The sequence below is a fragment of the Procambarus clarkii genome, chromosome 4 (genome assembly GCF_040958095.1).
Source record: "Procambarus clarkii isolate CNS0578487 chromosome 4, FALCON_Pclarkii_2.0, whole genome shotgun sequence".
Classification (NCBI taxonomy): domain Eukaryota; kingdom Metazoa; phylum Arthropoda; class Malacostraca; order Decapoda; family Cambaridae; genus Procambarus; species Procambarus clarkii.
In genome coordinates, this window is record NC_091153.1 from 23188229 (window position 1) to 23203349 (window position 15121).

At 42.0% G+C, this 15121-nt stretch overlaps 1 protein-coding gene across 1 annotated transcript in view; it reads left to right on the plus strand.

The window, feature by feature from the left end:
- LOC123749362 (protein O-mannosyl-transferase TMTC1-like) overlaps positions 1–15121 on the plus strand; it is a 589924-nt gene that overhangs the window by 508196 nt on the left and 66607 nt on the right. Inside the window, 1 exon segment of the mRNA XM_069335441.1 lies at positions 10434–10577. Coding sequence (XP_069191542.1) covers positions 10434–10577 — 144 coding nt within the window.

Here is a 15121-nt window from a genome sequence, read left to right on the forward strand (position 1 = left end):
AACGGATCATCCCATCCCATATGTTTCTGCCAGCACTCCTGCATTAGGAGTTTGCCCCTTATTAATATAGGACTAAGTAAGCCTAAAGGGTCAAATGGTTGACTGACAAACGAGAGCAGTGTTCTCATGGTAAGGGTTGAGTTATCGGTTTGTACTGACTTGACATTTATCTCGTCAGTACTGGTGTTCCATTCCACGCCTAGAACCTTTAATTGATTGGGTATCTGATAACCTGGAAATTCTTTCTCGATTACCTGGTTGAGTAATTCATTATTTGAGGCCCATGACTGTAGTGGCATATTGGCTCCTAATAGCTCACAGTTAGCCTCATGGTACATTTCTACCAAATTAGTTTGTTCATTAGTTGTTCCCTGGAAATTGTCGACATACAAGTTGTCGCTAATGTCTGCCTTATACAACCCGTTCTCGCAAATTCGTAAAGTCAATATTGACTTATTAACTACGTGCATAGGTGATATACTAAACATAATAGATACCCTTAAAAAGATTCATAGGAAACACCGACCTTACCTAACCTTGTTAGTATCTTAAGATAAGCATCTTATTGCTTCGTAATTACAATTATTACTTACCCTATACCTATTATAGGTTAGGTAATAATTGTAATTACGAAGCAATAAGATGCTTATCTTAACATACTAAGTAGGTTAGGTAAGGTCGGTGTTTTCTATGAATCTTTTTAAGGGTATCTATTATGTTAAGTATGTCACCTATGCACATATTTAATAAGTCAATATTGACTTATTAAATTTGCGAGAACGGGTTGCCTTATAAGGGCTATTTGATTTCCTCAAATGTGTGTCTAATGTTGCTTGCAAAAGAAACGGTGAGGACGTAGCTCCGAATAATACTGAGGCAAAACGATATGTGATGACTTCACTGTTAGGATCCAGTGGGTCCTTAATCCAGAGAAATTTTGTGTAGTTACGATCTTCCTCCTGCAAACCTACTCGGAGGAAAGCTTTGCTGATATCAGCAGTATAGGCGAAAATACCAGTGCGAAATCGTAACAGCACATCATGTAGCCTTTGCGTTAGGCTAGGTCCCGTTTGGAGACATTCATTTAAAGACACACTGCTTGGCTTTACTTTAGCGCTACAGTTAAAGACAATACGAATAGGTGTTGTCAATGAGTCTTTCACCACAGCGTGATGAGGTAAATAATGACCTAATTTTCGGTCATCGTTATCAACAACTTCAATAAATTTACTGTTAAGTTGTTGTTGGATGATACATGTTCAGTTTGTCTGGCTACTTCTGTAGTCGTGCTAATTGAGACTGCAATTGTGAGGCTGCCATAAAATAATTAACTGGAAGTTGTGGATGATTCAACTTTCATGGGAGTCTTACCCAGTATTGTTTATTTTCATAGACAACTGTATCCAGATATTGCTGGTAAGTCCTCATATCATCAGGGCTTGGTTGTTCAGGGATAATACCTAAAGTGTCTAAATCCCACAAACGATGTACAGGTGGATCAGACTCAATATCTTCAGATATCTCTCTGAAACGTAGGGGTGACTGTTCCAAGCCTAGTCACGCCACTATTATGTTATTAGATTGTTGGTTTGTTGACGCTGGATTTTGTCGAAAAAGCACCGGTCCCATAAGCAATTTGCCTCCAGCAGACGACAACAAATTCATTCCATGTTGTCTGGTGCATCCAGTTATAAATTTGTAATAATGATCCGCGCCTATAAGTATTCCAACATCAGTGAGGCAGTCAGAATTTATTTTGTAATCTGCTAGCCTCATGCGGTTTTGTTTAAGATGTCTCGCAGTGCGAGCTAACCCTGTGACCTGTAGGTCTGTAGGAAGTTTATCTACTACTACCTCTTGTATTGGACTAGTGGAAGATCCAAGTCTCACTAATACCTTAACTACTTGGTATTCACGAGGTCCACTATTAGTCAAGAAACCAGAAATATTTAACTTCACACTTTTGGCAGGTTTTAAATTTAACTGCTCTACTAACTGTTGTGTAATGAAGGTTTTCTGTGATCCTTGATCAAAAAGACCTCTAGTGTTAACTCTAGATCTTCGGTTTATTAGTCTAAGTTGAGCTGTAGGCAGAGTGGTATTATTGCCTGACTCAGTAGCAAGTACATTTACTTCTTGATGCACTTTGCAATATTGCACTGCGGTAGAATTCGTGGAATTCTCCCCAGTGGTCATGGTTGGTGTAGAAGATTTTCTACATAAGGCGTAGTGATGTACACCTTGGTTGCATCTGTTGCAGGAACGTAGCTGCACTACACATTTTTTGGGATCATGAGAGCCCATGCACTTGGTGAACTTGTGTATTTCTTGCAACCTTTTAATCCTAGTATTATAAGTAGGATAAACAGCGCATTGGTAGGTGGCATGTCCATGATTACAAAACAGACACCTTCTCTGGTTAATTGACTTGGTCTCTTTAGTAGACAAGTCATTGGTTATCTCAGAAGGAGACACCGAATAAGTACCTACATTTCCACTTCTTTTCCCAGTGGATGGAGTAGTCTTGGATTTATATTTACTAGACTTATTCAAAGTCGGTTTAGGTTTGACAGAAGTGTCAGTATTAGTTGGTTTAGACTCAGGTTTAATTTTATCATGAGTCTTCAACCTGTTAACCGTTATTCTCAATCCCTCGAATATTTGATCAAGAGTGAGAAACTCGGTATTATAGTGTGAGCAGAGCTCTGTTAAGACATTTCGAGGTAATTTCCTCTGCAAAAGTAACTTGATTGACCATTCTGAAGCTGGTATATCAACTTTAGTACCTAAGGCCTTTACTAGAGACTCTACTTCTAGTCTGAAGCTTTGAAGTGACTCTGATCTACTATTTAGTGCATTCAGATCTAGCAATTGGTAATAGAGGGTAGCTATACTTAACTCTTTGTTGCAATAGTTCAACTTCAAAAGTTTTATAGCTTCCTCATAATTACTCTCATCGAGAGTTAGGTTATGTATGACCTTTTTAGCCTCTCCTTTGAGAAGACTAAGCAGATATGAGAATTTAGAAACCTTGTCAAGAGACTGTTTCTTGTGTATATGAACTTCAAATGAAGTCCAAAAATTATCCCAATTTTCTGTATCTAATCCTGAAAATGTAGGTAAGTCTAAAGTAGGTAAACGAACCTCTGGTAGTTGGGTATTGAATTGAGACCCTGTGTTACAGGTATTGGATCAAGATTGTTTTGCTAATTTAGATAGCATGTAAAGTTTATCTTGAGTCTCATCTTCATACTGGGAGATACCGTCTACAATTTGACTTACTTCATCAGGATCAGTCTCTGTGGTATTCAGTAGAGTAAGATAAGACTGACTTGTAGACTTTATCAAATTTCAGATCAGCTACTCTTACTGATGTCTCTAAGTGATAAGAATCAATGGGAGTATCTTTAGATAAGCCCTCAGCCTTGTTAATTAGTCTGGTCAAATGACCTTTAAGGCTAATATAGGTTCTCCTTAATTGCTCAGGAGTAGCCATGTTGGGCTTGGGTCCAAACTTCATGGGATTAGTATATATATTACTAATGAAGCTTGGGTACTTGCTCATTAGTAGACAAGTAACATTAAATGTAGCCTAATTTAAGGTGGCTAATTTATACTCTACCTCACTTGAGGTTAAATGTACCTACCTAACAACAAATAGCTAGATATTTTGTGCATTGTCTGAACTTCACCATTAGTTCTCGTCCGGTTAGCTCATCTATATCACCATTAGAGGTAATGGGGATCATCCAGCAATACACAAAATAGATACATACAAAATAATGAGTACAAGAGAAATCTTATGGAGACACTCCAATCAGAGTTATCTCAAAATTTAATCCCACCCTGGATAGGGTCAGCACAAACAGTATAATACATACACTACTGACTAGCTTAAGTCTAGTCGTGATAATTCCTAACTAAGAACTATAAATTTATTTAGTCTGGGCTTGTACCAAATTCAGCCCAATCTCAGCCTAAATTCTACCTAATAAGATTGGTAAAGATTATTGTGGTGCAGTAAGGTGAATATAATTGTGCTGTATTTTTTGTTTTTTTTGTTTTTATAAGGGTGCACTTGCACACACAAGTGAAAACAATTATGTACAGTTAAGTTTGGCTTGCCAGCCACAGCCGTTTGTGATAGTTGATGGTGTTGATCAACTTGTCAACCACATGCAACCTAGACTCACCTGACAAGTGTACCCCGTCTCTGGTCAGGTTTTGTCTATAAGGTCTGGCTGTAAATTGGATATAAGTGGCATCCAATCTCACTCGTTTTTTCAGCCTGAAATTTATGTACTTAGCAGCTCTCAGGTAGTATTCTGGTGTTACTCCCCAACGATTATCTTGTCTTGGTTGGCGAGGTTCCACTAACGTGAATACTACCGAATTACTGATGAGCTTGAAAGAAGAAATTATGGCTTTAAGGTGTTTGATCACCTCAGCTGGATGACGAGTAGGATGGATGTCATTACCACCTAAGTATATAATGGTTAGATGATGAGGCCACTCTAACGCAGGTGTTAGTGTGAAATTGTTATAAAAGTTATGAGCTGTTGCTCCTGGTGACCTAAAGATTCTTACTTCTGTATGAGGTATAGGTCTAAGTGTTGTGGGTAATTGACTGTGTCCCACAAGTGCTACCTTATACATGAGGTGAAAGTAGCAATGAATTGGTGTGACTTAAACTAACTGATGTGTTACGCTGTTGGCTGACACAATTAATTAAATGGTTAGTCTAGATTACATCACACAAGGATTAGTTATTAATAATTAGTATTTATAATTATAATTTATGTTTATCCGGTTCGATAAGGACCATAATGTGGGACATTTGGGGTTTGACTCTATTTATTTAAATATTAATGTAATGAAATTCTATTATGAAGGACCACCCGCTTTTATAGTAAAGAGGGAAACTAATAAAATATGATCATTAGAAAATTCCTAGATGAACCAGTAACTATGGATAAATACTAGAGAATATGATCACTTATATAAATTAATGGGCTGTATAATTTAACTGAATCAAAGCCTCAAACACCTACATTGGGGGGTTATTACTGGAACTTCATATATGTCCAGGAACTAGTGTGGTTCGTGCACCAGTTCATTATGCAATAATCTAATCCTATGACCAATTATAGAATCATTATATTTATCACCAATAAGAACATAGATTATAACATGAGAAATTAATAATTATAATAAACACATGTCAATCCAAAGAAACAGTGCTCTACATGAATAATACTACAGATAATGGAATTTAAGGAATACGTAAAGGGTCTTAGCTTGAAGACGATTTCCAAGAAGTCGGTTATGACTCATCCTCGGAATCTCCTGGACTCATCATGGAACACTGGGAGATGATTAACATGGGAAATGACAGCTCGGGGAATTCTTCACACGCTGTAAATCAAATTATATTCAGTAGCAACAGATTAAGCTGCTAGACATATATGTTCAAGAAAATTAAATTAAATAAATGAGGTAAATAATAACCTGTGGTTTTTTATAGTCGCTCTGCGTGACGACAAGCTACCCAGCTATAACCCCCTCCTAAATGATGCATCAAATGGGAATAAAGGTACTTAGCTAATAGGGCACTGTGTAAGTTAAAGCTTGCCGAAGTTCGCGTCCTAGGTTCAGGCGTCGTTGTAACGAACACGTGGTGTCGAGCCTAGCCTAGATGTTGACGCGCTTATCTGGCCGGTCACGTTGTGCTACACGGAACAAATTTAACAGGTTCCTGGCTGAATGTCAAATTAAATCTCTTGACAATTCAACACGATGTGTAAAGTGACACTGACACCAGCTAAGTTGTTGTCTGCAAAGGTTCTTCACACCTCACAGTGGCGACTTTCATCTGGAGCTCTTGGTGGCGTCTACCCTGGTGGCTTGGGTAATGGCGTCTCTCTCCGAGCGCGTCGCCTCGTGTACTCCCGTCTCCCCTGCTCCGCGTCCCGCGTTTGATACACAAATTATTTACTACGAATATTATCATTTCTCGCAGTTGTGATTGAAATGCTCGGATAAGGACGAGTTTATTATTCAGAGGAGTTAAATATTATTATTTGCCCGTTTTACGATGGTAAACAAGCAATGGAGATGAATTAAAGTCTCTCCAGGGCATTCACGCGTGACGTTAAATTTATTACCAGATAACAGTTATAACTATAAACGCTCTATTTGGCATTAGTTGGGGATCAGTTTATCTGTAAATAATTATCACACAGAACACCGTTGGTTTATAGAGAATCAAACTCAATTCTCAGACACATTGGATATAGTTGTGTTTATTATAATGGAATCTGACGCAATACTGGCGTCTGGTGACGTAAGAATTCTAGCCTTATTGTACAGATGTAATTATTAGTACATGTGAACTCTACGTTTGGATAATTTTAATTACTACAATGATTAGTAGATTTAGTAATAATTAATAATAATACAAGTGTTGTATTTAGTGTTGGAAATTTCCAACAGTGCGTGTAGTGTACCTGTTGGAAATTTCCAACACTAATAAACTACTATTGTATTATAATACATCATCATTATTATATACTAACTACAGTAGTTCCTAATTTTACTAACGGTAGTGTCAACATAAATTAAACCATTTCATCTGCGTATTAGTGCTAGAATTCTCATGAAATCGAGTAGCAACATTATCTGATGCAATGTCCAGTTAGACGCGTTTATTACCAATGTGTTAGAGAATTGAATGTGGTTCTCTAAAATTATCAGTATGCCGTGTAATAATTACCTACGGATAATATGTCTCCCGATAATCTAAAACCGAGAGTTATTAGCTAAAATTGTTATCAAGTAGCAGTTTTATCTGTTACGTGCGAATGCCATGGAGAAAATAAAATCTTCTCCATTTATCGTTTAACACCATAAAACGAGAATATGATAATATTTAAGTCCCTGTAATTGCAACCCAGTTCTCATTAACGTATTACATCCATAATTGCGTGGAAAAGAATTATTCGTGATTAATAATTTCTGTGGTGAATGCGAGAGACGGGTTGAGGGAGGGGGAGACGCCATTGTGCGAGAGGAGGCATCCCTGGCGTGAAGAGTGGCGAGACACGTGGTAGTGACTGGGGAATTTATCGGCAAGAATTACGTTGATACTCGGTCAACAGTTAATAATTACTTATCCACGTGTTCTATAGTGCCCAGCCAGTTAATAACGCGTCAACAATTGAAGCCAAGACCCGTAATTACACGTACACAGCAGTGGACGTCAGGGACTGGCTGACGCGGTTTCGGCAGACTTCAGTATTTAGTACGCTCATGTTAAGTATATGTTTCTCGTTTGATGCATCATCCTAGATTATATATTTGTGAGTAGTCTGTCGTCATATAGCGAGGATACCCAATATACAACGTTAGTAAAAGTTCGACAATTTCCTCCGTTTTCATGAATATTGAAAATAAAATGTAGCCTATTCAAATGCTACTTAAATTTCTCGGATTTCAGCGTGTATACGAGGAGTCGTCAAGTTGTTTCTCATCATTCGTGATATTCACCTCGAGTTCTATCTTTGTGGAGATCCTGTGACCACGAGGACGAATGACGAAATGATGTTACAGAAATCGTCCTAAAGCTAAGACATTTTTTCGTGCAAATTTATTTAATATGATTAATGATTCTTAAATAATTCCTGTAGAATCTTTGCATTGCATAGATTATTATTGATGTGATGATTGGTAATTAATGATAAAGTGATGATTGGTAATTAATGTGTTTTGCTCAGACTGTTGCTCAGTAATTCATGATCTTTAATATTCACAATTTGAGTTCTCATATTTTGAATCTATAGTAGTTTAGATTTATTATATCATTTACTCAACAATGAACTGGTGGCGAACCACACTGGTCCTAGATATATATGAATTTCTAGAAATACCCCCCCTCCCAATGTAGGTCTTTGAGGCTCTGACTTTAATTAATTAATAATACAGTCCATTCATTATTTCAAGTGATTATTCCTTTAATGGTTATCCATAGACACTGGTTCTCTAGTGTTATTCTAATGATCACTTCTATTAGTTTCCCTCTTTTCTCAAAATTGGGTGGTCCTTCGATTTATTAAATGCAATAAGTAAATAATGGAATATATGAGTCAAGCCCCAGATATCCCACAGTACCGGTGTGTGAAGTGTACAGGTGCGTGAAGTGTACAGGTGCGTGAAGTGTACAGGTGCGTGAAGTGTACCGGTGCGTGTAGTGTACCGGTGCGTGAAGTGTACCGGTGCGTGAAGTGTACCGGTGCGTGAAGTGTACCGGTGCGTGAAGTGTACCAGTGCGTGTAGTGTACCGGTGCGTGAAGTGTACAGGTGCGTGTAGTGTACCAGTGCGTGAAGTGTACCGGTGCATGAAGTGTACAGGTGCGTGAAGTGTACAGGTGCGTGAAGTGTACAGGTGCGTGGAGTGTACAGGTGCGCGAAGTGTACCGGTGCATGAAGTGTACAGGTGCGTGAAGTGTACAGGTGCGTGAAGTGTACAGGTGCGTGAAGTGTACAGGTGCGTGGAGTATACAGGTGCGTGGAGTGTACAGGTGCTTGAAGTGTACAGGTGCGTGAAGTGTACAGGTGCGTGAAGTGTACAGGTGCGTGGAGTGTACAGGTGCTTGAAGTGTACAGGTGCGTGAAGTGTACAGGTGCGTGAAGTGTACAGGTGCGTGGAGTGTACAGGTGCGTGAAGTGTACAGGTGCGTGAAGTGTACAGGTGCGTGAAGTGTACCGGTGCGTGAAGTGTACAGGTGCGTGTAGTGTACCAGTGCGTGAAGTGTACAGGTGCGTGGAGTGTACAGGTGCGTGAAGTGTACAGGTGCGTGAAGTGTACAGGTGCGTGAAGTGTACCGGTGCGTGAAGTGTACAGGTGCGTGTAGTGTACCAGTGCGTGAAGTGTACAGGTGCGTGGAGTGTACAGGTGCGTGAAGTGTACAGGTGCGTGAAGTGTACAGGTGCGTGAAGTGTACAGGTGCGTGAAGTGTACCGGTGCGTGTAGTGTACCGGTGCGTGAAGTGTACCGGTGCGTGAAGTGTACCGGTGCGTGTAGTGTACCGGTGCGTGAAGTGTACCGGTGCGTGAAGTGTACCGGTGCGTGAAGTGTACCGGTGCGTGAAGTGTACCGGTGCGTGTAGTGTACAGGTGCGTGAAGTGTACAGGTGCGTGGAGTGTACCGGTGCATGAAGTCTACAGGTGCGTGAAGTGTACAGGTGCGTGAAGTGTACAGGTGCGTGAAATAGTATAACAAAGGGGATATTAAAGTGTTCAACTTTAATTTTAAAGTTGAACTTTAACGTTGAACACCGCAACACAGAACACGAAACAATGGATAAAATGTGGATAAGCTTAGACTGAGGAAACATCTGGTTAAATATTGCTTTGGAAAAAAGTGGTTGATAATTCATAGAACAGGTTACAGGGTAATATAATAGACATGTGCTCGCCGGGTTTATATATATATATATATATATATATATATATATATATATATATATATATATATATATATATATATATATATATATATGTCGTACCTAGTAGCCAGAACGCACTTCTCAGCCTACTATGCATGGCCCGATTTGCCTAATAAGCCAAGTTTTCATGAATTAATGATTTTTCGACTACCTAACCTACCTAACCTAACCTAACTTTTTCTGCTACCTAACCTAACCTAACCTATAAAGATATGTTAGGTTAGGTTAGGTAGGGTTGGTTAGGTTCGGTCATATATCTACGTTAATTTTAACTCCAATAAAATAAAATTGACCTCATACATGATGAAATGGGTAGCTTTATCATTTCATAAGAAAAAAATTAGAGAAAATATATTAATTCAGGAAAACTTGGCTTATTAGGCAAATCGGGCCTTGAATAGTAGGCTGAGAAGTGCGTTCTGGCTACTAGGTACGACATATATATATATATATATATATATATATATATATATATATATATATATATATATATATATATATTATATATATATATATATATATATATATATATATATATATATATATATATACACATATATATACATATATATATACATATATATGATGTCCATTCCTATGTAGCTCCAAGTCTATTATCCTAGTGACAATATTGTATATCAAAACCGACCATCAAGGAGTCCCTGGCTGTGTTTCTGCCAACACCGCTGCACCTGTTGGTGATGAGTGTGGCTCACACACACCCGCAGGTCTGGCCAGGTAGCTCCACCAAAGTTGTTCCGGACAATATATGTTTTTTTTAGATATCTCCACAAACTCTGACCAGTCTCGCGATCTTCGCTTTCCAATGTTTTCCTTTTGTTTACCTCTGTATGGGTTCGGACCCCGTCTCTGTAGGCGCTGGCCCCTCCCCCTCGCATCCTGGTGCTGACCACTGGCTCTCTCCTTCAGACTGTGGCCGGGGCACTCCAGCGCCCACAACAACCTGGGCACACTTCTTAACGACACCTCGGAGGCCGAGAACCACTTCCGGATGGCCCTGAAGGCCCACCCACACCACGCCCACGCCTACTACAACTTGGCCAACCTCAGACAGTAAGTGACATTTAAGTTACACCATCTTTCGTGTCCTCTGCTTTCTGGTTAACCTCTTACAGTAGATACGTGATCATTTCTGACTGCCTACACCCTCCACGCCCCACACGAGCACAAGTTGTACACCTCACAGGAGGAACAGTATCAGCTTATTTACACCGTACCGAACCGTACCAGTACCGTACCTAGTTACACCGTACCGAACCGTACCAGTACCGTACCTAGTTACACCGTACCGAACCGTACCAGTACCGTACCTAGTTACACCATTGTATGGTACACAGTCCACCCACCACAGTACACACCATTTATACATATGCTACACACCTCCACCAACCTAACCTAGCAACGTCAGTAGTTCATGTTCTTAGTATAATAAAAAATTGATTAGAATAAACAAATTTGAAAATAAATAGTTAAAAATAACGAAAATCACTCTGCCTGTTAGTCAAATGGGTCCCTTTGCATACTAGGCCAAGTAGTCCGGCTCTGGCTTAGGAACCCTTGGGTTCCCTTAGCTTATGTTCTGTGGCTTAAACCTGGACTACAGGAAATAGTTGACCACATCACCCGAATGCACTCGGGCATGGGGTTATATGAGTGCATAAGACTCTCCCCATGCTTATTGTTGGCTGGTGGTACAGTGGTACAGCACTCAGCTTTGTGGGGTGGTGGTACAGTGGTACAGCACTCAGCTTTGTGGGGTGGTGGTACAGTGGTACAGCACTCAGCTTTGTGGGGTGGTGGTACAGTGGTACAGCACTCAGCTTTGTGGGGTGGTGGTACAGTGGTACAGCACTCAGCTTTGTGGGGTGGTGGTACAGTGGTACAGCACTCTGCTTTGTGGGGTGGTGGTACAGTGGTACAGCACTCAGCTTTGTGGGGTGGTGGTACAGTGGTACAGCACTCAGCTTTGTGGGGTGGGGGTACAGTGGTACAGCACTCAGCTTTGTGGGGTGGTGGTACAGTGGTACAGCACTCAGCTTTGTGGGGTGGTGGTACAGTGGTACAGCACTCAGCTTTGTGGGGTGGTGGTACAGTGGTACAGCACTCAGCTTTGTGGGGTGGTGGTACAGTGGTACAGCACTCAGCTTTGTGGGGTGGTGGTACAGTGGTACAGCACTCTGCTTTGTGGGGTGGTGGTACAGTGGTACAGCACTCAGCTTTGTGGGGTGGTGGTACAGTGGTACAGCACTCTGCTTTGTGGGGTGGTGGTACAGTGGTACAGCACTCAGCTTTGTGGGGTGGGGGTACAGTGGTACAGCACTCAGCTTTGTGGGGTGGTGGTACAGTGGTACAGCACTCAGCTTTGTGGGGTGGTGGTACAGTGGTACAGCACTCAGCTTTGTGGGGTGGTGGTACAGTGGTACAGCACTCAGCTTTGTGGGGTGGTGGTACAGTGGTACAGCACTCTGCTTTGTGGGGTGGTGGTACAGTGGTACAGCACTCAGCTTTGTGGGGTGGTGGTACAGTGGTACAGCACTCAGCTTTGTGGGGTGGTGGTACAGTGGTACAGCACTCAGCTTTGTGGGGTGGTGGTACAGTGGTACAGCACTCTGCTTTGTGGGGTGGTGGTACAGTGGTACAGCACTCAGCTTTGTGGGGTGGTGGTACAGTGGTACAGCACTCAGCTTTGTGGGGTGGTGGTACAGTGGTACAGCACTCAGCTTTGTGGGGTGGTGGTACAGTGGTACAGCACTCAGCTTTGTGGGGTGGGGGTACAGTGGTACAGCACTCAGCTTTGTGGGGTGGTGGTACAGTGGTACAGCACTCTGCTTTGTGGGGTGGGGGTACAGTGGTACAGCACTCAGCTTTGTGGGGTGGGGGTACAGTGGTACAGCACTCTGCTCTGTGGGGTGGGGGTACAGTGGTACAGCACTCTGCTCTGTGGGGTGGGGGTACAGTGGTACAGCACTCAGCTTTGTGGTGTGGTGGTACAGTGGTACAGCACTCAGCTTTGTGGGGTGGTGGTACAGTGGTACAGCACTCAGCTTTGTGAGGTGGTGGTACAGTGGTACAGCACTCAGCTTTGTGGGGTGGTGGTACAGTGGTACAGCACTCAGCTTTGTGGGGTGGTGGTACAGTGGTACAGCACTCAGCCTTGTGGGGTGGTGGTACAGTGGTACAGCACTCTGCTTTGTGGGGTGGTGGTACAGTGGTACAGCACTCAGCTTTGTGGGGTGGTGGTACAGTGGTACAGCACTCAGCCTTGTGGGGTGGTGGTACAGTGGTACAGCACTCTGCTTTGTGGGGTGGTGGTACAGTGGTACAGCACTCAGCTTTGTGGGGTGGTGGTACAGTGGTACAGCACTCAGCTTTGTGGGGTGGTGGTACAGTGGTACAGCACTCAGCTTTGTGGGGTGGGGGTACAGTGGTACAGCACTCTGCTCTGTGGGGTGGGGGTACAGTGGTACAGCACTCTGCTCTGTGGGGTGGTGGTACAGTGGTACAGCACTCAGCTTTGTGGGGTGGGGGTACGGTGGTACAGCACTCAGCTTTGTGGGGTGGGGGTACAGTGGTACAGCACTCTGCTCTGTGGGGTGGGGGTACAGTGGTACAGCACTCTGCTCTGTGGGGTGGTGGTACAGTGGTACAGCACTCAGCTTTGTGGTGTGGTGGTACAGTGGTACAGCACTCAGCTTTGTGGGGTAGTGGTACAGCACTCAGCTTTGTGGGGTGGTGGTACAGTGGTACAGCACTCAGCTTTGTGGGGTGGTGGTACAGTGGTACAGCACTCAGCTTTGTGGGGTGGTGGTACAATGGTACAGCACTCAGGTTTGTGGGGTGGGGGTACAGTGGTACAGCACTCAGCTTTGTGGGGTGGTGGTACAATGGTACAGCACTCAGCTTTGTGGGGTGGGGGTACAGTGGTACAGCACTCAGCTTTGCATTACCCTGGCAGAAGAATTAGTCCCAGCAAGGGCATTTGGAACTTTCAAGTATATATATATATATATATATATATATATATAAGAAAAATTTGGGAAGGGAGTATACCATCTCTGGCTGGAAGAAGGGGGACCCATAGCCTCGGAGGAAATCACACATAACGCATTAGAGGGAATGTTTAGGTCTCTCCAATACAGTTTCTGTGTACTTTTCTCCTACCACCCCCTTCCCTATGGTTGTTTTTTGCTTTATTGTATGTACTTAAAGGTTACAAGATATACATTGGTTGATGCAAAGAGTGCTCAAAGGTTGTTGATCTCTTGAAGCTCATCCGCTTCCGGACAGGAACCGAGGATGCAGCAGGCGTTTGCCCCTCTGGATCGCCACACTGAGACGCTGAAACAAAAAACTGGCAGCTCTTGGGTCTCTGGTGACGTCAATGAGCTTGGAGCCTAATTCCTTTAGAAATCCCAAGGCACTCTTGCCCCAGGGGCCATGCGTCTCAGACGCTATGGGAACAAAGGTGTATTGACCTTCCAGTCGCCTGTACTTGACTGATTTTGCTATTTCCCTGTGGTTGGCCGCCCCACCTGCTTGATCAGCACCGAAGTGCACATAGGTGTCGGGCCAGGGTGGATACACATGTGTAGTCCCACACCAGCTGTTTATATATATATATATATATATATATATATATATATATATATATATATATATATATATATATATATATATTATATATATATATTATATATATATTATATATATATATTATATATATATTATATATATATTATATATAAACCAAAGCAGTATATAAACATGCACCAATAATCCCCAGCGTACGCCCATATAAAGTTCAAAGGCTATATTTCATTGTTCAAAGCGCTATAATTTCGTAACAAATGGCCGCAATTGCTGATATTCAAACTCATCCGAGGTGTTATATAAACACAGCTTTGTGTGAAACTTTTTCTGTAAATCCAATCACATTTGTAAAGTAATTACATCAGTAAACAAAAATAAACAAATACCAAATACAAAGGACAATAACCTAATAACATAAGTATTCTGAGTGACAAAAATCTATCTTCAAAAAGAGACGGAAATTGCATTAAGTTTGGTGGCAATGTAATAAGCTTCCTTATTGCAATAAAACTGAGGTGGGTAATCTTATTGCTTATCTTATAATCTTATAGTCTTATATCTTATTAAGTCTTATAGTCTTATACACGGGGTTTCCAGGCTTCGTTATCGCTGCATCTGGCCGCGGGTAGCCAGATATTCCCACTTGGGTCAAACTGGGCTCGAATCCCGATATCATTTATTTAAATAACTGGAGAGAAATGGGAGAGTCGGGAGAAGCTAAAAAAAAAGGTGTCCACTGTTATATCTCCCACCTACACCAGGGGAGGGATTCCACTGTTATATCTTCCACCTACACCAGGGGAGGGAGTCCACTGTTATATCTTCCTCCTACACCAGGGGAGGGAGTCCACTGTTATATCTTCCTCCTACACCAGGGGAGGGAGTCCACTGTTATATCTTCCTCCTACACAAGGGGAGGGAGTCCACTGTTATATCTTCCTCCTACACCAGGGGAGGGAGTCCTCTGTTATATCTCCCACCTACACCAGGGGAGGGAGTCCACTGTA